The 25185-nt window shown below is 36.0% G+C and overlaps 1 protein-coding gene across 2 annotated transcripts; it reads right to left on the minus strand.

The window, feature by feature from the left end:
• Nucleotides 1-1124: 1124 nt before the first annotated feature.
• STXBP3 (syntaxin binding protein 3) lies at nucleotides 1125-25022 on the minus strand. 2 transcript variants are annotated; one of them, XM_084290844.1, is made up of 19 exons: nucleotides 24927-25022; nucleotides 21556-21605; nucleotides 19875-19956; nucleotides 17583-17659; nucleotides 16860-16938; nucleotides 14775-14875; nucleotides 14023-14177; nucleotides 12250-12340; nucleotides 11538-11662; nucleotides 9970-10074; nucleotides 9380-9437; nucleotides 9106-9171; nucleotides 8619-8699; nucleotides 7506-7644; nucleotides 6788-6894; nucleotides 6212-6310; nucleotides 5219-5304; nucleotides 4276-4424; nucleotides 1125-2070 (listed from the first exon to the last, which is right to left on the minus strand). In XM_084290844.1, exons 1-19 carry the CDS (start codon nucleotides 24967-24969, stop codon nucleotides 1979-1981), a joined length of 1785 nt encoding a protein of 594 aa, XP_084146970.1. In that variant the 5' UTR covers nucleotides 24970-25022; the 3' UTR covers nucleotides 1125-1978. The 2 variants fall into 2 exon arrangements, with proteins under 2 accessions (XP_084146970.1, XP_084146971.1); XM_084290845.1 differs by lacking the exon at nucleotides 24927-25022 and adding an exon at nucleotides 21954-21972.
• Between the last annotated feature and the right edge of the window lie 163 nt (nucleotides 25023-25185).

Below are 25185 nucleotides of genomic sequence, written 5' to 3' on the forward strand. Positions count from 1 at the left end.
TAGCAGCTGCTTAAGCATGTGAGCAAATGCAAACAGCCTCTGCATCTGTAAGCATCATACTAGCATACCAAATCGCTGTTAACATATGTAATTATTTGGGTTTTAGAGTGTGTCACATTGAGAGTGCTTTAATTTTAAGATACTTCTCATGTCTCAATAACCGAGTAATACCATTGGTTGTCTTGTGTATCCGTAACAATTAAACGGTTCTCTCACTGTGATGGCCTTACCTTGTCCAATATATGTGTTGTTGAGATTTCAGCTGATGATGTAAGCTGCAGGATTTTAAAAGTTATGTAGAAATACAGTCAATCAAGAAAATTAATCTATTATTTTTCTTCTGGAAGAAGAGCGTGATGGATTCCAAAGCCACAAATTTTTAGTCTCATATTTATCAGCTATGAAGCGTTGAGCTATTGATAGCATTTAAACCCAAAAAAACCAAACACTTGAAGAAAGTTTAAATGCCGACTGTGGGAAAAATAGTCCAACACTTCAAGTTGATATTTCTCCAACCATATACAATACATAAGTATCAATACAGCGAGTTTCATTTGACTTCTCAATTATTTTAGTCCTTAAATATGACACTGATATCAGTTATTACATTCTGCACTTACTGCTTTTAAATCATTTAGTTTTATAATTTATAAACTGCTTTGAAGGAAGGAAAAAAAAACTGACCTTTTGCCACCTTCTAATTCACTTCGACCAAACTTACCTATCAAAGATGTTTTCTTAACCTACTAGTTAACCTGAGGGCAAAAAGAAGGAAAAGAAAACACATTTCTGCAAAACAGAAGATGAATACCCTTACAGTTTGTAGAAATGGTAAATAAACAACTTGAGTAATCGTGTTTTATGACATTTCTCTCAGATTTCTCTCACATATAATAAACTAGCATATCAATGCACATCAACACAATATTATCCCTTTAAAGGGTTAATAAAAGTTTACACTTAAATAACTAAGACAAATCTAATTATTAGCAGTATTACAGAACTAATATAATTTATTTGATCCACTTAATCACAAACTAATGTATTTCTTTCTTAATAAGTAAGAAAAAAAAAAAAAAAGAAATTCTCCTTGAATGCATCAGGTTTTATTGTTTGGTTTGCTTTTTTCTTTTCATTACCAAGCCCTGCCAAAGATTTGGCTGCTTCCCCTCTTTTTCTCTTTCATCTTCCTCCCCCCTTCAAAAAAAAAAAAAAAAATTGAAGCTTACAATTTTGAAAATTACATGGGAGCTAGCAGAACACTATTATAGGCAATTCCATTTATAAAACAGGCGCACTACACAGACAATCACAAGCAAGTCTGTAAAAAAACTATTTTTGGAAATTTTTAGAGATAAGTATATGCTTACAGTGTACTTCAGTCCACAATTGACAGCATTTCTTTAACGTTATTTATTGAAATTAAGTGCTCGATATGTCTATGACTGGATTTCTACCTTACCCACAACCACCCAGAAAAAAAAAAAATTCATAATGACACGTATTTAAAATTATTTTACAGAGAAGTTAGAGACATTGCACTTTTGTGAAATATACATTTTTTTTTTAAACAAACTAGTATTTACAGCTTTCTTTTGAAGCCTCTCCCTCAGACCCTCGAGTCTTTAATTCAGTGATTTTTAGAAATAAACTATTATAGAAAGGTTTCACAGTTTTCAAAAACAATTGGAGTATACATATATATAATCATGATAACTTTTATCATAACTTGTTAGGGAAGAACACGCCCTTTTGAAAAGGCACTTACAGTGTACCACCGCCTATATTAAATACAACCTAAGAAACATGTAATTCTTTTTCCCCTTTCTCTGCCTTCTACTCCCCCCAAAAAGCAGCAACTTCAGATTTTAAATGACATTCCATTAGTCCCTGTAGTATCCCAGTACAGTATTTGCAAAAGTCAGTTGCATGAGAACGTGTACATACTATTTGTCTTTTTCCTAATGCATCACCCTTTCTATTCATCCTTAATGCAGACCGTATCCTTGGGTTTACTGAGGCTCTTTACTTCATCCAGTAGTCTTCTAGGTGTCAAAATATGTGTAGAACCTGACAAAGCAAACAAATTTTTAGACTGATTAAGTTAATTGTTACGCTTTGCAGTCATTAGAAGTATACATACACACACACACACAGAAAAACAGTTCCAAATGTTTTCGTGTGTTACATAAAGTTGTGTGTTACATAAAGCCCAACTGTCACGATTAGGAAGGCCTAAGAGGGAGGTGTCCTCCTTCCACACACAGTGGACAACCAGAAAAAAAAATGGTTGTCTTTCTTGCTCTGCCCCTTGCCCCAGTTAAACAAAGGCTACAAGGATTTGGGGACCAGGAGAGAGTGGAGAAGCAAAGATGGGAGGGCAAAGACCACATCCCTAGTACTCTTACTTTGGACACCAGTTTCAAGTCCCTGCTCCGTCTGGTTTGAAACACAGCCTTGAACCTTTCACTCCATAATTGTCCCAAGCTGCAATAAATCTGCCCATTCTGTGGAAGGGTGAGTTAATGACAGGCTTTATCCTAAAAATCAGGAAGTCATCTGCATTAAGGATTACCACAAACAGTTCTCCATACAAATAATGGTTAGAGGAAGTTATCTTTTACCAGTCAACATTTCCTAAAAAAATTCACAACAAATTCCAAATTTGGAGCGGCCAAGAAAATCCATGCTATTCCTCAAGAGCACACTACTATTACTTCTCTGATTCTCATGGAGCTTCTGCCTTGAAGGGTCACCCTGCAGTTACAAAGGAAAATCTTAACCGTTTAAGATTAGGGCAGTCTCAAACCTTGAGTTTTAGCAGTGTCAATCTGTACAGGCTAGTATTCCTTGAATTCTCAATTCAAAATTGAGTAATGTTTTCATCTTGTATGGAATGTTATCACCTTCCCTCAGAAAGCAGGATTACATGCAAAGCTACAAGAATCATTTCCAAATAAAAAAAGGAAGATGATGCTGAAGTTAGTGCCAGAAATTACAATGGAAGTGACCTATGCTAGATGCAATTTTGTAAACAAGTCTTAGATGGAGAAACAGCCTTGTCAAACTACATTCCTCTTGTCCTTGTCTTCCAATTGCAACTCAACACTGGTGTTAAACCTACCTCAATCACTACTAACAAGACCAGCAACCAAAAGAAAAAAAAGTACTAATGGCAGATTCTAGTTCTCAGAATCAAGTTGTTACTGCTTTAGGGAAGAGTCTTATTTATTTAAGTGACAGTAGATAGGATTATTCCTGAGTGTCAAAAAGGATTTAAAGTTTAGTTGCCAAAACACAGGCATCTCAGGCAATTAGGATTCTTTAGATGACTCCGCACCCAGACAGCAGTTGCCACTGCACATCAATACAGGTCTCTGGTAAGGTTCTAAATCTGGGATTTTTGTTTTGATATATCACGTACCCAAGTGTTTTAGCAATTAAATTTAAATAGCAATAAATGATTATCTGGAACACCGCAGATGATAGAAAAAGCATTTGCTGCCTCTAGGTATTAACTGAGGGATTATTACTCCTGCTAGTGATTCATGCATTTACAAACACACCGCAGAATCCTAAAAAGATTAAGGAGATCACTAATTTTCACGGAAAAAGCTATTGAGCATGGTGTGTTTTATTTAATTTTTCTGAAAGAAAAACAAAAACATGACAAGAACTGCAAGATGTTGTAAAACAGACTTAGCTACACTTGAAAAAAAATTAAAAAAAAAATAAGAAATAATTATTTCTCCTCCCTCCCACAAGAAGTGATTACTTTTGCAGTATTCTACCAGCTTTCCTACTACTTACAAAATTAACCAGAATAATAATTGTAGCTGCAGGTACAATTATTAATTATTAAATTAGTATAATTTACTAAGTACAAGTATTTACTAAGGTACAAGTATTAATTATTAAAGCTGTAGGATGTAGGTACAATAATTGTAGGTAAAGCACAGGCAGACGCATGAGTTTGTGAGGAGACAGTGTAATGCAAGGAAATAAAGATTTATTAAATATTTTTTGCTATACGTCAGACTACTTTAATAACTCATTTCTCTGATTTAATTTATGATGTTACTTCTATGTTGAAAACTACCAAAGGATCTTCTCAGTTTAAACGTCTGGTTTTAAAAGATACATTGGCTGTAGTATTAGTTTACTGAACCAACATTGAAAAAGATGCTTACATTTTTACAGAAACACATCTTTAGACTACATACTCTTGTTTAAAGTAAATCTCTACGTATCACCCTGGTCCCAGGACAGACTTACCAACGATAACTTCACATGACTTGTGGGCTTGAGAAACTTCGTAAGCACTGCGCATCTCAGAATATGTAATTCCTCCAATCACAAATATAATCAGTTTTGCACTGCTCTTTCGCTCATCTTGATAACTAGCTTTAGGTTTCTGGCGAGCACTGCAAAATATTTCATAAGATGACATTTATATAGTTTTACGGATTAATTTTTGGTAAAAATGACACACTTAATGAGCAGTAATGGTTTCTGTCATGCAGTTCACAAAGCAAAAAAAATCCAGTAACTAGAAGAGTTTCTAAGAAAACAAGTTAGTACATTACACAAACTACTCAGATATCCAAAGGGAAAATAAATACAAAGCAAGAATCTTGTTGTACGCAGCTTCTCTGTCAGGAAGCTTTGTTCTGCATGCTACCTATTACAGCAGAAGCTTTCATAAGAGTTCATTTGAAAAAGCTAAAATCTCAAGTACTTCAGTGTCCATACACAAATAGAATATAACTAAAAATAGATTTATTTAGCTGTTATCAAGTAAGATTCACATAGCTAGGAAAGATAAAAAATAAAATATACTTTTCTTAACATATATACTAATTGCAGATTCAAATTACCAGTATACTGATAACACATTCTTAAAACTACTTCACAGTAAAAAGCTCAGTTGTTTAAGCTTCTCATTCTAGGAATATGGAAATGCTATTTCTAAATTAGAAGCAAAAAGGAGATATTCTACACAAGCAGCCATGCAGGACTACGAAGAGTTACTAAACTAACAATCCAGTTCAGGGTGTTTTAGATGAGTTAAAAATTATGGTTTTACACCTCAACATTACATAACCATTTATAAATCATTTCACCACTTAGAAAGTGCACTTGTATAATGCTTAACAACACATGTGACAGAAGTACTGAGAAACAGGAACATCGCATCTCAAGATATTAACCACTTTACCTTACTGCTCCTGAACCATTCCAGGTAGGTGGACACTGGGAACAATAGGGCCAGTCTTTTGAATCTAGTTTGTTTTCTATAGCATCCTGAAGGGCAAAACAAAAACCCAGTTTAAACAACCATGGAGAACCAAAGCCCAACAAGCTTCAACTTCCAGTAAGGATGTCTACCTGACATTTAATGACAGCACATATCATTTCTTAGAACAACCAATGGCAACCAGCATCGCCAAAACAGTGTTCTTGCATACCAAAATGCTAGACCACATAATACTAGAAGTAATTATAAGACTTTCATACATCATAAGGAATGGAAGTACACATGCTTTCTTTCTCAAAAGGATAGTGATTTAACTGCTCAGATATCACTAGCAGTTTTTCATCTGCAACTACTCTAACTTAACTCATTTCTCTAGGGGACTATATGAGAGAAGTCATGGTCTCCTGAAGGCACACCCAGTTAATGAATTAACAAGGTCAGCAAAACTCTGAAAATGTGTGCACTGAGTCAGACCAAAGACCCAGTAAGCCCACTATTGTCTGACATCAGTGACAGACTGATGCTTAGGAGGAGATTTAAGAATAGAGCAGCAACTTCTGCCAAGTAAAATTTTCTGGCTTCTACCAATCTGCAACTTAGATTTGCATTACAGCTTGAAGACCTACTAGAAGAAAACAAAAATGACAAAGGAGGTAATATCCAGATCTTTAGATTACACTAAATATTACCAGTGACAAGGCAGGCAGCTCAAAACAAACAAACGTTCACTTTGGTTTGCTTTACTCTTAAGTCAACCTCCAGTAAGTAGCATTAACAATAAACAGCACTCTAATTGCCTATATTATAAACAGACTAGAATTGATTGCTTTACCAGCAGAAGTATTAATAGAAGTAAGTTAAAATACTATAAAATTTCATTAGATGGAATACAATTGCACACTTGGATATATATTCCTGCATTGCACCATGAAATAATTACTTGTTCGAAATTACCTCCATAACATCTTTGATAACAGGCGTCCACCTAGAGAGTTGAAAAGTTTCTTCTAAAGAACGGTCCCTTCTTGTTTGTTTCTGTTGCTGAACAGCAGACTGAAAAGATTTTCAAAACCATAGATATATTATACAGTACTTTTGTTTTGAAAACTTATTCCCAGTTCACAGCAGGTGGGAGAAAAAAAATCAGTAAGAAATTTTAAAGAAATTATAATCAATTACGGTGATAGCATAGTATGATTGATAATCATTCCACAGGTATGATTACCTGTAGAATTCAGGATACACTAAGAAAACACCTTTCAGAGGCAAGGAACTGAGTAAGTTAGTGCTTCCCAAAACCAACCAGCTAGAGTCACCATCTGATGATGTTACAAGGGAACATTATAGACATCTCTTTGAGAAGTATTCAAGTTAATTGTTTAAAGGATTTCTCCTAGACACGTCATGACAATAGGAATGCCTAGTAATGGCCTGCTTCCAAAACAGAACCTGGTCAATATTGCGAAGAGTTGCTGAAAGAGCTGTAGACAAGTGCTTGGATGGTAGGAAATTTAAGAAAAAAAATCTTACTGAAGAGATAATAGGAACATCAAGGTATTTCCAGTTTCTTATCATATCACTATCACTTTCTATTTGTACATTCTGGATCAGCTTGTCCAAGTTCTCCTGGGTAGTTCCTTTGATATAAGAAAAACATACGACTTGGTTACCACGTGACTTCGTCAATGCAATGAGACCAATTTTGTCTCACACATTCTGGGCTGTTATTCTTTAGTCCAGGATTTTTTTTTTTTTTTCATTTGGTTGGCCAATACACTACTGTGTATTTAACATAAGTTTAACATAAGCAAATTTTTATGCTAAAATATAGGATTAAAAATCCATTTTTGAGAACATAACTCAATATTGTTACAGATTCCTTAGACCCACATTCTGATATTTTCCTCCTTTTTTTAGTACAGATTTTCTCCCATTGACTTCATTTTCAGGTTCCCTTAACAACTTCAACATTATGTGAAAAGGAGAAAAATTCTTACACACATTCAAGCACAGGAATGATGCTAAAAGAGGGTATGGATCTGCACTTCTACTGAACCTCTTGTTTCTTTATCAATACTATCTTCACTACCAATCTGAGGGAAGAGAATTTACAGAGGATAGACTGTTTCTTTTAAGTTTGACCATCAACTAACACATATGCTTGAGTTAGTTAAAATACTGGACTCTTTCACAAAATTTGAGTTGAAGTTCATAGCACTGAGACAAAAAACAGGGCAGCTTAACATACCATTTGTGCTGAAGATATACAGGAGAATAGCTCTAATTTTGTCATAGCTGTCATGATTTTTGTTGAGCAGAACTGGCAGGAGGACTCTCATTGAGTCTTTCACTTTTTGACCTTCTGCATCAGTTCCAAGAGCCAAGTCCTAAATTAAAAACAAAGTAAATCATTTCAGCAAATACACTTTTTCTTAAATGGGTTTTGTTTGTTCTGAAATATATTTTTATGAAAATAGAGGCTTCAAGAAAAAAAGGCTGCATAAAATTAAACTGTATGAAAAGTTTTAGACATAACTATTTCAATAGTGATGTGGTAATACTACCTAATGCTTTTAGACATTTAATATTGTTTGAATACACTTTGCAATGGACTTTGAGAAAGCTGCAAGAATACAGTTTACGCAAACAGATTCAAATTCTCATAAGACAATCAAAAACATCTGTATAAGAGGAATAAACCAACAGCTCAAATACAAGCAGCTACAGTCTTTGTTGTATTGTTATTTTGGACAAGAGCTCTGTCAAATTTAAACTGCTAGCCTCAATCCAGGCTACGATAAAAACAGTTGTATCCCTCTCCCCACCCAAAATAAAGATATTCTATACCTCAAAACTGTTATAAAATATTAATTCAGAAGTATTATATATCCTGTGAAGCTCCCTAGAATTCATAATAATATGAATGTTGAACTTGAGATTAGTAGTACAACTGCAATGTCTCACTCAAGCAGGTGCTTTTTCCAGACATTTAAAAAGGGCTTCCTTCAGCAGAAATAGTAAGGCAACTTCATAGGAGATTTGAATCAAGAAAATTCAAAGATCATCTTTATACAGATCAGCCAAATTCGAAGATAAAAACGAACTCTAATAACAACTCTTTAATTGGCAGAGTAAGAGTTGTATATCTCACCTTAGTTCAAATACTACTACCTCAAAAAGTGACTGCAAAGAAAGAAAAAAAAACCACAAGGGAGATACTAGGTTTGTCAGTTAAAACTAAGCACCTATTCCTGCCCACAAAAAAGTTGCATTTGCAGTAGTTTTGTGGGGTTGTTTTTTTTTTTTTTTTGTTTTTTGTTTTTGTTTTTTTTTTTGGTTTGTTTGTTTGTTTTAAACATACCTGTTCAGTTTTACAAAGCCTTTCTATATTAGGCTTGAACTTGCTCATGCAATCTTCTGCTATGTTAAGGTGGACAACTTGCTAGAAGAAAACAAAAATCCGTTTTCATAGCTTGTTTTTTTTATTTTATTTTAAACAGAGCAATCATTTTTACTGGTTACAAAACTCAGTCTTTCACCAATATTCAGAATCATCATGCATTTTCCATAGTTTACCCTTCACTTGAAGATTGATCCCCCCCAATACTTTCTAGAACATTACTCTTACATCTTCAGTCCTTAAAGTACATACATAAAAATGCTTAACTGTAAACTGTATTTAAATGAAACACGTGGAAACAAGTTTTCTTCTCAAAAATTTACAGTAGTTGAACATAAATTGGAAAAAAGTTATACACAGTAACAAGTGAATAAATCTAAACTTCAACAACACAATTACAGCACATAAATTATTTAGCACTGAGCTGTACTTACGAAATACCCCTTACCCTAGTAATCTCTTTACGATAGTGTGGCATCTTTTTCATCAATTGGGACAAACTGGATACTGATAACTGTGAAGAAACAATAGAAATTTATTTTTTCCCCCCCAGTATTAGACACTGGTACTTCCCTTCCTGATGCAGCTTTGCATTTTCCAAATATTGCAATTGGTATAGGTTTGCACGTGTATATTTAGGTTTCTCTAGTAGATCCACAAATTACACAGATCTGACCATCTGAAAATTCAATTACCAGGAAAAACAGCACTAAACAACTTACTTTTCCTTCTGTTGCTTTCTTTTTTGATGAAACTTCTTTCAGCAGTTTTGGTATTTCCCTGCATAAAAATAATGAAATAAATAAATAATGAAATGCAACAGCATCACAGTTCTTAAAATCTTAAAGAGAACTAAGCAGCAATAAGTTCTGAATGAAAGTAAAAGCTTCAAATACAGGTTTTCTGCAGAGTAATAAGTGTTTTCTACAGCATGTTTTTCAGCAGAGGAAACTGAAGTTAAACAATTTACTTTATGATATTTATCAAGTCATTTGAGGCAATAACTTCTTGGTACTTCTTGCAAAATCCGTATGAATTTAAAAGATTTGAAGATATTTCCTAGGAAATAATTTTATTTTTCCTCAAGAACTGTAATGACTACTCACAAAATTGCATACCTTTATACATACATGCTATGATTCTCAAAGTATGTTTTCTTCCTGGCAACAACTATTCAACAGCTTAACGTGCATATAATAAGCTATTTTCATTATTCCCTATACTCCTACTTCCTTGACTGTTTGTGAGACATAAACCCCTCAAAGAAACATTTATAACTTGTATTTAACAATTTGTTAATTGATTCACATACTCTATCACATCTGCAATATGCTTGTGCCGAATCTTCACCCAGAGCTCATCATCTTCCTCCAGAATTGCTTCCTTTTCCTTCCCAGCTGATCCATCTGTTTTGTACCTTCAAAAAGAAGATTTGAACGACAGGTGGTTTTGCTTTGTTTTTTCTTTCTAATAACTTGCTAGATTATTAATTCTTATCAAATAACCAACATACATGGTAGTAGAAGCAATGTACACAGGTTTTCACTCGCAAGTCCAGCTATGGTCTTACAGATAATGCAATTTATGTAAGCTATATTCTAAGACTACATCTTAGAATACACAAGGAGATGAATTTTAGAATGATTCTTAGGGGCAATTCCTTCTAGATATTCTTTTAAACCAACAGTAACTCCAGTTTCAACCATATGTTTATATGCACCTCAACTTCTTTTTAGCTTCTAAAATAAATTTCCCTTCAGATTTAAATTGTGTGTGAAATAATATACATTGATATTGCAAAGCACAGATTTTTGTACCTACTATAAAACATTCTATAACTCTGAGGGAAAAATCAAGAATCTTAGTCCCCAAATTAAATCCCATTCACACATAGAACAGACAAGGCATGACAAATTATTTCACATGCACAAGGTAACATGCTTCACAGCATTACAGACTATTACTTTCAACTATTACTTTTCTACTAACACAAATCAACCTACATAACAAAATAGTCTTACTATATAACACTTCCAGTTACAGAAACTCACAGATAGGGTGTGAAGCCAGAATGCAGAAAAATAGAAAAAACAAGATTAATTGTGAAAGCTGGATCATGACTCTACTTAGAAAACATACTCTGCTATGTTCCCATACCCAACAAATTTCAGATTTGCAAAATTCTACGTTGTATGAAAATACTCAGTGTTTCCAATGAGCATTCCTGTTTGACTATAGCAAATCAGGTCAAATTGCCTCATTGTTCCAAGAAGCAGTCATCAAAAAGAAAAGTCTTACCAAAATCTTTGGTGTCAGAACAATTCGACAGCAAAGTACCATACTCAAACAAAGTCGTTATTCCAATTAGTGATAAAACAACACACACAAACTGAACACAGCTTACCTAAATGTCTATTTGGGGTAGAAACACGTAAGTTTACAGCAACCACACAAATTAAATGATGAACTATAAAAGTCTTATGGAAAAAAAAAAAAAAAAAGCTTTTTCTCCAGAATTATCCTATTAGTGGTCCTATTTATCTTAACAGAAGCCAGGAATCTGAATGTGCCCTACCAATGCCTTGATACAAGTCTAGCACAAAGGTTGAAAACATTAGAAATAGAGATTACTTAAGCAGACAACTAAGAATAATGCATCAAAGTCAAATTTAGCAAAAATATTAATTAGTCCCCACCTAATCTCAACTAAATGAGAAAGTTAATTAAAAAAATTTGCAAATTCAAGAGGAAAGACTAATAACTAAAGCAAGTCTTACATATTAAAAGCACCTTAAAAACACCTACAGTGCAATTCAGCTCAACAATTCTGTATATATTATCAAGAATAAAGTGTTTAGATTAAAAAGAAAAAGTACTTGCTTGTAAGTATCATTTTCAATTGGTAGCAGATCATATGCCATTGCCTGGAACGTGAGTTCATGAAGTACAGTTGATACTGGGTCAAAGCCACGATCAATTATTATTAATTGTGAGTGGGTTTTAGCCTAGAAATCCATCAAATAAATGTAAAGATAAGATGCACAGTACAAAACCAACGCATCTTAAGTCTATTTACAGTAAATTACATTGCTGTACATGTTCTTGGAATAAAACCTATCCTATTGCTTGAGGAATTCTCCATAACTGAAAAAAATGGGGTCCAAATGGTTATCAACAGAAACAAATATTTAAATGATAATCAGAACACAATGCTTTTAAGTAGTAATCCTAATGCAATGCTCTTAGGACAACTGCATTACATTCACCTTATCTAATCAAAAGAAAATAAAAATGCTTAAAAAAAAAAAGCTTTTAAGGCCTCTCATTATCTATTCATAAATCTGTAAATTGCTTTTATTTCAGAGTAGATTATCTACACTGTGCTGCAATACATCAAAAAAGATCTGCACTAAGGCCTCCAAACATTCAGCTCAAAGTTCTATTTTGGGCTTTAGTGCAGTAGCATCAGATACATTTATTTCTGTAGCAGAGTGGAACATCACTAAGTCAAATCCTTTACCCCATACTTTTGTGCTTAGGCTGCTGCCCATGATGTAGCAAAAAAAAGCAAACATTTTAGTTCATTTTCTACCTTTATTTGGCTTTTCTCATCAGTTTTGTAGTAGTCTTCAAGATGTTTTTCAACAAGGTGTGCAAGTTTGCTGGCATTATCTGATGGTGCGCTGGGAAAAAAGGAAATGAATGTAACTTAGTTTCTTAATCGAAAAATTAAAATGCTACCTTTAAAACAAGGATCTCCTTAGACCAATTCCCTGGTTTTACATGCAGTTTCAGTACATCATTCTAAGTATTTCCATTATGTTTTCATTCTGATATTATAATTCCACTCTTTTCATGTTTCAGGTTCTTCAGACAGTAGGAACAGTGTCAGTCAGAAGATGGACATAAACTGTCCTATTAGTCAGCACCAAAAATCCTCAGTCAGGGAGACACGCCCAGAACCACCACCTGGTCAAGAGCCTGAAGCTATTGTTTTAATAGCCCACCATTACCTTTGCCTACTTTCCAAATTATTTTTCTTACAGGAATGTTACAGCCAGCTTGACTAATGTTTTAGGCAAAACCCAATTTAGGAAGTGCACATTATTACCTCTAGCAATGCCCACAGCCCCCAGGCTTTTCAGATAAGTATAGACATGCAAAGAAACAAGTCATCTGCAAAGCCAGATGGTACTGTGGCCTAGGCAGGGCACTGCTCATAGTAGACATTAAGACACTCTTTAAAACATCACGAGGAGAAAAGTCTCACTGCTAAATTTTCAGGCAGTTACACATTTAAATTAACAACTGGAAAAGAAATCTAAGAATTCACTTTTTTTTTTTTTTTAAATCACTTATTTCTTTGCTTCCAATATACCACAAAAGTCTTTTATAACTAGCAAAGAGATAGAGATAAGAGTTACATTTTTCCACTAAAAGAAACTTGAGTCTAATTTTAGAAGTGGAAGTTGCAATTCAGGAAAGCACAAGACTAAGTCCCTGATGAATAGTCTCTACGCAGAAATCCTAAAATTTTTGGTGCATGAAGCTTATTACAGATGAATATCAAATCAACAAGCAAATACAACACATGCAGTTCAACAAACTAGGGTAGGTCTGATACACCTTGGATATGCCTTACTGCAACATATGACACATATGTATATATTTCAAATCATGACTTTTCCCAAAAATTTAAGGTCACAGAATATCTGTGGTCAAATCTCAAAAAAGTTTCATATCCTTTTGGAAAAGGAAAAGAGAACAGAAGAAAAACAAGAAAACACACCCACAGTCAAGCAATTATTGCTTCATTACTCTCATTAAAAATATTAGAATGCCATTCCTGAGTGTAATTTCAGATGCTTACTCTGATTTCAAAGCTACTACCCTGTACTCTCTATCAAAGCTCAACAGAAGTATTCTCTATTTCTGTACTATGAACAAATTCAGGAAAAGCATTATCGTCTTTCCTAATCTCATCTGCCTCAGCAATTTATTAATTCCTTGATCTTAACTGAAGCTACAAAGCTCCCAACAGCAGCATCTCTGTTAGAGGACTCAGTAGGCATACTGCGTAACGGAGGGCAGCATGTTAGCATCACCCTATAGCCCAAACATGAAATACAAGCAATTCACAACAGAACTTAATAAGGTAAGCACTGGTACGTGCTTACACAAAGGAAGAATCCCTGTTTCACATATACTTTATGAATTCCTACCTTTCTGTAATTAGAGTTGTGGATTATAAATCAATTAATTCACAATAAAAGAAACAATTCTACAGCTTCAAGCTATTATAAACAATGTGGCAAGTCCCAAAAGTGAAAGCAGCTACACAAACAAACCACTATTTTTGCCCCACCTTTTACATCGTACTCCTGGATTCTCTTCTAGTGTGGCACACAGAGTAACAATTTGTTCAGCCATTGTTTCCATTACAGCATCTTTATCCTTTGTCTTTTCCAGAGTTGGACTATAACAGCGGTAGAATGCATCTGGGACATTGAGAGTAAATACCTAGGTAAAGTACAACCAAGAAAAAAAAAAAATGGCATAAATCATACATTTCCAAAGCATCTGTTAAACTGCAGGCTTCACTAAAAAGTTATGTAATAGTTATGTAATAAATAATAATAGCAAAGCAACCAAATCCACAGTGATGGCTTCTCAAACTAAATAATAAAAAAAAAACGCGGCCCTATCTGCTATTCTAGTTTCCACTGAGCAATTAGCTCTGGAATTTTACCTATTCCTACTCCTACATGCCAACCTACCTAAGTCTGTCAAAATACCGAAACTTAGTGCTTCAAGACAAACAGGAATACCTGCCTTCTCTTAAGGAACAGATTCCTTCTATCACCTTTCTACTACAGTTCTCTACCACAACTGACTGAGTCTTGCAAAGAGGTCAAACACAACCAGTAAATGCTCTTCCAGCACAGGAGCATTTCAACAGAAAAATACAGGAATGCCCTGGAAATACGTCAAAGTGGTAACCAGTCTCACAGTTTGCAAATAAAAGAATAGAAGAGGTACTTTATGTGATCATTTTCTAGTACATCAACAACAGTCATATAGATTTAAAGTGCTGTTGAGATGAAGAATGAAACTTACCTGAGACTCATATGGGAAGAAGGAAATGTTGATCTCCTTGCATCTCCTTATTGATTTGGAGCAGGAAGACTTAATTTTATTGAAGAGGTTATCAGGACAAACTATGGAAAGAAGATACTACACTAAAAATCTTTTGGGCATATTCCAGCAATTACTTATATCATTTATAAACTTACAACCTTAAAAACCTCTAACATTATTTTTTTTTTGTTTTCCAAAAATGAGCATTTGCAATTATTTATGTGCTTTTAGTATGACTTCCGTGTAGGTTGAGTTCTGATCCCACGGCTTTCATGAAATGGATGAGTTTACCACACCATCCAATTATTCTCCTTTCAAAGCAATACTAATTAAGAGCCAGTTATCAGTAACATAACAAAGTTGCCAAAGCTTCCTGAAGTGAAAGAAAATATACAATCAGTATCTTGTATAGTGAGATCTCTTTTTAAAGATGCATTGCTGATCATTTTTACTAGCTTTTGGCAGGTGAGTTTGTATAATAATTTTTAGTAGTGTACAGCAGTGAAGGATATCAACTATAATAAAGCAAAAATTTCTACTCTTTTCTTTTTTTTTTTTTTCCCATATAGGAGAGAGAAAACGTTTCCCATGCTACCAAAAAAAAAAAAAAAAAAGGTTAAAGGAAGAAGTACTGTGTAGATATCAAGTATAAAAACAGAAATATAGCATTCAATCACAGATCTCACGTGTTCCGCCAATTCACAGGCTACATTGGATCACAGTCTAGAAACTGAACTAAAAACCACCACCGTTTTGATGACAAATTCTACATAGACTTGAAAGTGACCATAGAAAGTATTTCTCTCTCTCAGAGAAATTTTGGCAAATATTCGTAGTGAAAGCTTGCACATTTGCAACATGAGAATACACAGGAGTATTTTCTCAGGAGAACCAAAAACTGCTGCATTAGCAGCAAATGAAACAAGCTGGGAGATGTTGCTATGAATTTGATAACTGCTCTGAGAAAACACAGTTCCTTGAAAAAGCAACTAACAATACCAACCTGAAACACCTAAAAATTTGACTGCTGGAAACAAGACTAATTCATGAAATAAATGGTTCTGTAAATCTGAAAGTGATTTGAGGGTAAAACAGAGACAAAGAATTACCAGCTTTTGCTAAGCTCCTGCCAGTGGCAGATAGACAGAGGCAGACCCACAGGAGTAGCTTGTCAGGCACAAAGAACAGTCTTCGCAGAAATACTCAACAGAAAGGGAATTTCACCGGATAAGCTTGAGTAGTTTCCAAATGCAACTTTAATGACGGAAATCTGACAAACACCTTAAAGAAACACTACAGAAATTGTCTTGTTTTTCACTCTAAATTGCTACACATGATACAGAGTGAAACGGTATGATTCAAACACCAAAACATGGTTGAGATTTGGAGTAACAAAAACCCAACCAAAGAACTACATTTGAATTTTGGTTCAGGAGCTTTTTTTCCCCTATGAGCTAGATTGAGCTGGCAAAGCAACTCCAAAGTAGCAGACACACATAAATCATCCACAACACCTATAGAAACTGCCACAATTCAGCAGCACATTTTGTTTCTTAACTTTCTCCCCTCTCTCCGTGCCATTTTAGTCACAGCGAGTGACAGTGGAAGAACACACAATCACATTAATCACTTGGTAGATACCAAGGCAGATGCCTTGCATCACCCATGCAAGAGCTACATAGGCACCATATTCGTTTTTCAGTTGCACACAAAAAATGCTGGCTCACAAGTAGCAGTGAGCCTTCTCTCCTACATAAGAAGGAACTACCTACAATAAAAAATTATAAAACATCATTCTTGCAGCAAAGCAAATCGTCGTGCATTTATATTTTTAAATAGTTTTATTTATATGAGGTACATAGTTTTACTTTATTTGTGGAATGACTGAGCATTGCCACAGCATCATGAGCAAGTTCTGGCAGCCAAAGGACAGTTGATGACTGGAGTCTCAAAACCTCTCGAGAGAAACAGGACCCAAATATTAATGCATTAACCTACAGAAAAGACAGACAAGAGGCTTATTTACTACAACAAAGTCAGACTACAACATAAAAGCTTACTTACAGTCAGTGAAATACACATATGCTGCCTTGTATCTGCTTGATGATCTGCTGATGAAGTCATCAATAAGTCCATCTACAGACTTGTGGGGGAAGAAAAATATCACTGTAGTATTTTGCCCTTCCTCAAGTACCAAAGCTTCTCCCCCCTACCCTTTTAGTTACCCAGTCTAACTAAAGAATGCTGCAAATCAGCACAAAATACTTAAGTAGATATTTTTATTATTATTCAAAAGCAACATTAATAAGCAGTTACAGAAAGTCACTCCTGACTGACTTTCCATACCCCTCTGCCAAGATTATTTTGGGAACCCAACAGGATACTTGTATCATTTTCCACCTGTCACAGTGCTGAGATTTGTTCTCTTATGAAGTTTTAGGAAGTAGCTGTAACCTCTTACTAGAGCCATCACTTCGAATTCCATTCTTTAGTGTATTGCATTATTTGCTGCATTGTGTCTGTCAGTGAGGTTACCAAAATCTACACAATGAAACATTGTCTCCTTGATCAAAAGCTACACACCTGCAACTCAATCAGTGGTGACAATGCACTGCCTTTTCACTAGGGCAAGTTAAGCATGACACAGAGCAGCGTCACACAAATATAAAAAAAAAAACACTGCATAGTCATAATCAGTACATCAATACTCAAAAAAAAGATTGCTTTTTCAGTCTGAAAGATTTTGCAGTACTTTTTTCTGAAAAAAAAAAAAGAAAAAATACGTACCTTTTTGGTCGGAGTTATGAAATATATTGCTTTCATGTGTGGAACAGGCTCCCGGTTTTTATACACGTTCTCCACCACTACAAAGTAAAAAAATACTACTTGAAATTAAGAGCTTTATGCTTTCATAATAGACAAATATTTTAGTATAGACAATAAAATTAAGACTAATGAAGTTGTCCTCAAAATTACTGCCAAGCATTTTTTATTTTTTTATTTTTTTTAACTTATTTATTACGTTAAATAGAGCAAATTACCAGAAGATTTTTGCAGCCTGCACCCTTGTGTCAGCTTAAGTTTTACATCCAGATTTTCCTGGCTATTCTATACAATGTTTGCCCTCACACAGAAACTTAGGGCAATACAAAGATGCTCAAGCTATGGGGCCCAGCATGAAATATCTTACAAGAGGACTGCAAGATTATTCTTTTTCCAGTACACTGAAGTAGAGGGAGAATGAAAACATGGAGGGCAACATTTTGGACTCTAATCCTCTATTGTCTTTTGTTCACCCTTTTCCTGTGTACTTATTCTGTTTCAATATAATAGCAGGCACAAATTAGATGTTTTCAACAAATCAGCAGGTTCATTCATCTCTTGCTTTTCTCTGTTTATTAAGGTCATTACTGTACACAGTGGTACAATACATTAAATCAAGAATGCAGAGAGATTCATGATGCTCAGTAATTTTGAGGGGGAGAAAAGAGCAGGATAAATAACGTCAGATGTGGAAAGACAGGTTCTTTTCAACACTGTGTTCACTGAAAAGAAAAGACCTCGTATTGATGAATAGAATGCATACTTACTGATTTTTTCTCACAAAGGATGGATAAGTGGTACTAATTATGATCAAAGTACATAGAAAAAAATCAGTGCATACAGCTCTGCTATCATTCTTCCTAAAGAATCATGTTATACAGAATATTCAGAACATGTAAACGCGTTGTAAAAGATAACACTGAGCAAATTTTCATAGCTTCAGGTTATAAATTGAAAGCCTAATCATGTAATCTCTTCTTTAAGCAATCTTGCTACTTATGTGAAAAAAGCTAATTCTCAATGTCGCCTCATCCTCTTACAGAAGTATTTCTAAAAATCAACTAGAGGCAATGAAATAAAAAAAAAAATCAGTAATTTAGTTTATCTGTTTCAATTTCAAAACTAAGTTTGGCACAATGATATACTAATAAGCATTACAGAATGGCCAATAAAAATTTGACAAGTGGCTTACGGTAGGAAAAACATGTTAGCTTTTATTTTTTTAAATTGTTCACTAGAGGAAAAACGCTTTCATAAAATGTGCAGAAAAACAAAGCCTAATATAATCAGGCATACCAGATCTGTTTACCAGATCTATCACAATCTGTCTCTTATTCACTTCTGACAGCAGCTAACACCAAGCATCAAGGAACATCAAAGACACTCCAGAATATGTGAGAAAAACATATCCACTAGAAACTACATACAAGCTACTGAGAAAAGTGACAACCTGATTACTTTACCTAGAAGAAAACTATACGTAGCATGAACAGTGATCATTGATATCACCCAGTTTCAAGCATTTTTTCCTGTTTTTTGTTGTTGTTGTTTTCCCAGTAAAAGTTATCTTGTTTTGAAAATAAGCCAGAATATTTCCGCGCAACACAACTCAAATTTAAATTTTTGTATCCCATCCACTTGCTTGCAACCACCCCTCATCAGTTTTCTGTTGTTGCCTGTTGTTTTCATTTTGTCTTCAGCACTTACATTTCCATACCCTTCTATACCCATACCCCAATTCTGCTGCTCATGAGCATACATGCATTCAAAGCAGTGGGTATTAGTCACTTGCAGAACACATTAAGAAAATTATAGAGAGCAGTTTGCCTATTCTTTTAAGTGAACTTTAGTAAAAACATAATTCTTTACTATGCTCCTGTATTCACTTCAGCTCACAGGTAACATCCTCAAAAAATTCAGTGTAATGGATAATTCATTTACCACATCCAGGACATCAGAAAAACAAAACAAAAACAACAAAAACCAACCACCAACACCCTTAAAGCAATCTTTTGCAGTAAGACAGGAAAAAAATAGCTTCCGAGCAGAGACATGTTTAATTTTCTATTCAAATAGTGAAATTGCAATTGGTTGGTTATTATAAGAGCCAGTTTTCTAGTCTAATACACCATGGTAATTTGGCTGTTGAAGACAAGAAAAAATAAAGTTTTATATGAGGGTACCATCAACTTTATTCTTTGCTTCCTTTTTTTTAAATCAAGACATAACGTGTATATTGAGAAGAGCTGTGCTTACCTGTGATACCCTCTGCCAGCAGATCAGTCATCTTACAGCAGAGTGACAGTAATTTAGTAGTATAGTCATCTAAAAGAATTATCTAAATACATAAAACATCGATTAGATAAATTAATCAGCTATAATAAAACCATATTATTTCCTGAATAACTTGCTGTGAAAATTTGACACTGAAATCCACTTCTTTACTCTGTATCTTTCATTACCTGTATATAGCAGCTGTAGGAAGAGGAAGAAATTCATCTCCAGTAACATCAGAAGGATGCTACGTACAGCATCTCAGAAGACGAACTGCATCTTAAGTACCTTGGTACCTTGTCCCCTCGTCTCAAAACTTTCACTTGGACACAAGTCTTGAATTCTGCCTAATTTGCACTACGGCCGACTTAAGTGTATCTGTTCTTAGTCTAAAAAGTTTTACAGCTTAAGCAGCTGTTCTCTCCTCCCACCCCACCCACCCAGGTCTAACAGTTTTTTATGAGATAATAATTTCTCTTAACTAACCAAGTCTCCTTCCTATCAGACTCCTCAGGTGATCAAGCTCTCTCACCCTTCCCAACCATCTCTGTGTATCTTCCTGTGCTTACATCAATCTTGAGCCATTTACAATAAAATGCAAGACCTCCCTGGTATTTCATACCACTGCTTAATTACTTTCTCACGTCTTCACTTCTCCACAGCTCAGAAGACACATGTGAATTTGAAATATTTCATTAAAAAAAAAAAAAAATCAGTCAAAATGAAGTCAGCCAAACTAATTGGCATAATTTTAGTCCCGAGAGGAAAAAATATGATAATGGATTTCAGACACAAAGTCAGCTGCAAAAAAAAAAGAACAGTCTGTTTGCATTTCTTCCCAAAATAAGGGGATCAGTAACAATTGGCTTAAACTACAACAACAAAAAATATTAGCTAGAAAAAAAGGAAACATAGATATAAGAATATACCATGTACTGAAAAAAACAGGACATAAAATCAGGAGCTCTCCTTTAAACAAAACTTTTAAGAATGACAAATAATAATTAGATGATTAATATGGTCAAGTGCCTTTCAAAGGCAATCTACGGAACCCCAGGAATCTGTGGGCTGCTGCTTGAGGGCATCAGCTGAAAAGTAATTCAGAAAAACAAGGCAACAGTCAGCAGACTACAGGACAAGAGGGAGTGAGAAATAGGTCACACTTGTTCTGGAAGATATATAGAAATTACTGATCAGAAAACAATGCAACACTTGAATCAGATGATTTTCTCAGGGCCATTCAGCTGTACTTCCCTATTATTTTTATTACTGTTGATGTTATCACTGAAAACAGCAAACATTGGTGGAGCTGGAGTCTGGAGCAAAGCCTATCTCATACTGTTGAATCCTGCTCCACACATACCACACAGCAACATTATTTTCTCCTGGCCACCGGTGCAATTAAGGCAGCAACGTGGAGTTCTAAAGAACTGCATAAAGTGCAAGTCATTCAGAAAAAAAGTGAAGATAAACAGGAAGAATTTCTAAATTTAGCAAAAAAAGAATTGAGACAACTGCCATTTGTTCTTCCTCTGCTAACCCTTACATTTTTCTTTGTGTGTTACACAGACCCAACTTAACAGAACTAAAATTCCACTATTTGGAAAGCAAACAACATTTTAAGAAAAAATAGCCATTAAACGATATTTATACAAAACTATACCTTCCATTCATCCTCTTTCCTGCAGTCGTCAAATATTGCTGATTTCAGCTCTGTAAGAAGGAACAGAGATGTTACCAATTAGAAGAATCAATTTTTTCTAAAAAAATACTAATTTTTGCTAATGTAGAGAATCTCCATAAAATCAATCTAAACGGTCATAGGCCTGTTAATATTTCATTTTGTCTTTTTTTCTTTATTATTTAGTGGAACGGTTTAGTTCAATAGAACAGATTGCACACATGCAAAAATCAAAGTTACTCTTCAAGAAATGATAGTTACGCCAACACAGTTAAACCTGTTTTCCAATATGTGTACACTTCACATGTCCTTGCTCTTTCTCTAGAATTCCAGAAAAAAACTACAGAAATACCAGTTTAATCAGGAAATAAAAAAGTTACCTTAAAACAGGTATCCGTTAACTTTTCCTGCTATTACAACTTTGGGAGAAATGTCAATTATAAATCATGTATAGGATTCAGCACTAAGAGTTATGTCCCACAGCCATTACAGGTCACCAGAACTACGAGCTGCAGCTTTCCAGAGCACGGTCCTCACTCTAGTGCAAATCTGACTATGGCAGTAATATTTACAAATTACAAGTCAGAAAATTTGGAGAATTGATGAGCCAATACTTTTATAAACACAACCATAAAGAAGCCTTCCCAGAGAACAGAATTTCAGATGAAGCTGTGAACTATGGCTGTCATCAGTTAGACCTTTTTCCCAAGTCCAAATATAAAAGTAAGGCAAACAGTTCTGAAATACAGACTAACAAAATTGACACACATTTTGTGATTCCTGCCAAGTGAGACAATCACAAAGAGCTCCAGAACAGTAGCTGCACATACAGCAAAGTCCATCTACTTCTTAAGTTTTTGTAAATATTAAGATCTTCATTTACATTCAAGGTCCTTTGGCATGATACTATCTACACCCAAGATACCCAAAACTAATACCCGAGGCCATTGTGTAATACAGGAACATTCTTTCCTGTCCCTTTTACACTTCGTACATTTGTTGCATTTTCTTCTGGGTTTCTACACAAGTTATAATAAAAAAACGTTTAGATTCATGAAAGTTTATTAGCCTTTGTATTTTCTGAAAACACTCTTACCAGACTTAGTCTTTAGCATTACAGAGATCTCTTTAATACTTGGACTCAGAGTCCCATCCAAAATCTCAAGTATACTGTTTCCTACAACATTTTCACTTGCTTGCCTATAAAATAATCTAAAACACACAAATGCACAATCCAGTTGTCTCAAACTTACTCAAACTTAATTTCTGTAATCAAAAAAAAGTCAGCTTTCTCCCACTGTGGAAGACAAATAGCATTATTCCAAGCTACCAGTTTCCCAGATACAGCATATTTTCCAACTGCTATTTATTTTATCCCCAACCTGCAACTACTTCACTCAAATAACTGGAATACCAAAGAAACTATACTGATTTACAGGATCTCAAAGTCATCTCATTTGCCTCCAGTAAGTATTCTGAAGGCAACAAAAACTATCATAAGGCCATGCATAAGTAGTGCTCCATTCTCGCCTATGGTGTCATTTCCTTAGTTCTTGTCTTTCCTAAACTGCCATACGGCAAATAAAGCCAAACACAAGAACAAACAAAAAAAAGCAACCCACGCCTTGGCAAAGCCAATGACCCATTCATGCTGTACTTCCTTAAAGTACTACAACTGCGGCTTTCACCAGAAGCAAGTGCCAGGGAAAACAAAGCTGGAAAAAAAAAATGCTGAATCATAAAAATATTAATGGCTAGGTTAAAATGTAACTATACAAATCTAGAACGCATTTTAAAACTGTTACAAGTTTTTAATGACAGAATTGCTTAGGGAAAATAACCTTATTTACACACACACACAGATGCAGTATCTGTATCTGGTTAGTTTTCTAACTTCATTCACAAAAACTAATGTCTTCTAAATACAAGTAGCTTTCTTTTTATCTTCCTCCCTCTTTATTATTCTCTGTAAACTTTGGTAACTTTTTCCACACACTTCTGCTTAGATTTCATCTCAAAGCGCACCTTACAGAAATATGCATTCCCAAGGAACAAAGACTCTTAAATAGCACCATGCCACAGCATAGATAAAACACTCTTTTTTTTCCACAGAACAGGAATAAGATATGCATTGTTAACAATGTGCCACATGAAATGTCAGCATTACTGATGGATTATTTCCAGACAAACCAGCGTTAAAAACATTTCACGGAAATATTACGGAGCTGCCACTTCTGGCCTTGAATTACCCATAAACAAAATGCCAATTCACTAAAAACACCTGAAACTTGTTCACCAATTTCAGAATTGTTGTGGTCTTGAGAAGACAACAGTAACTAGCTATCTAACAACAATTATTTTCAAAGGAAACTTGACTTTTACGAGACGTTTTATTATTAAACCATGAAGCAGTGCTAATCTTTTTTCCCCCTTCAGTCTCGTCCACGCCAGCAATGCCACTTTCCCAAGTTCGCGTGTGCCCTGATAACACACCAGCACTTTGATCAGGTTCCCTCCTCACGAGGCCCAGCTCTTCTCTAAACACCTCAGCATCCCCCAGAAGAAACTCTCAAGAAAATGTCACAGTCAAAGGCGCAAATAACTTGGAGCAACCCAGGAGAAGGAAAGCAGCAAAAGGGGATTTCTGAAGCTCAAATGCTAAATAAATGCCTCTATTTACAGCAGCTAGGATATTTGTCAGTAATTTGCACACTGAGTGCTCCAAAAACGTGCCCCTTTCCTCCTTCCCCCCTTTTTCTCTTCCTTCATTCCCTGCCAGCAGCCAACCCCCGGAGCTCGCAGGTGGCAGCAGAAGGCAGGGCGGCCACAGGCCCTTCCCTGTCAGCCAGGGTCGGCCGCCCACCAGGCTGCCCGAGCAGCCCCAAAACACCTCAGCCTGGCGTGGGGCCGCTGCCCGCCTGTCCCGAGGCTGGTTTCACGCTACCGAGCCGCCACCGCTCGGCGTTTTGGGAGCGATACCGGCAGAACCTGCTCCCGAGCACGGCCATAAAACCCTGCAGCTCACTAATAAAAATACCTCCAGTGGTGTTTTTTTTTTTATTATTATTATTTGTATATAGTTTTTCTGCTGAACCCTGCCAGGCGCACGCTGCCGCTCGCTGACAGACGGGCTCGGCTCCCCCAGCAGCTCCGAGGGACCGGGAGCCCCCCTGCGGGACCCCTGAGGCGCTGACTCCCCTTCCCCTCCCCGGCAGCAGGCAGCGCTGCCCCGACCCGCGTCCCACCCAGCCTCGGAAGGAGGCAGAGCCGAAATCCCAAAGCCGTGGCAGCGCAAGCCCCTCGGACGGCAGCCCCCACGGCTCCCTCACGGCGGCAGCGAGCCGCGCACTCACTCTGCCACACCAGGCTCTTCAGCCCCCGCACCGCCGGCGCCATCTTGTCCGCGCTGCCGGCCCTGCCCTGCCCTTCTCCCCTTCTTCCCTTCTCCTCCTTCCCTTCCCTTCCCTTCCTTCCCTTCCGCCGCCCCGGCCCGGCCCCACCGCGCCCCTTTCTGAGGCGGCCCCGGCCGGCCAGAGCCGTGCCCGCCCCGCCGCAGCCGCTGTGGGGCACCGCGGGTCCCCCCTGCTCGGAGCCCGCAGCCCGGCCCCTGGG

This window comes from Netta rufina, assembly GCF_964035555.1.
Source record: "Netta rufina genome assembly, chromosome: 8".
In the NCBI taxonomy this organism is placed as follows: domain Eukaryota; kingdom Metazoa; phylum Chordata; class Aves; order Anseriformes; family Anatidae; genus Netta; species Netta rufina.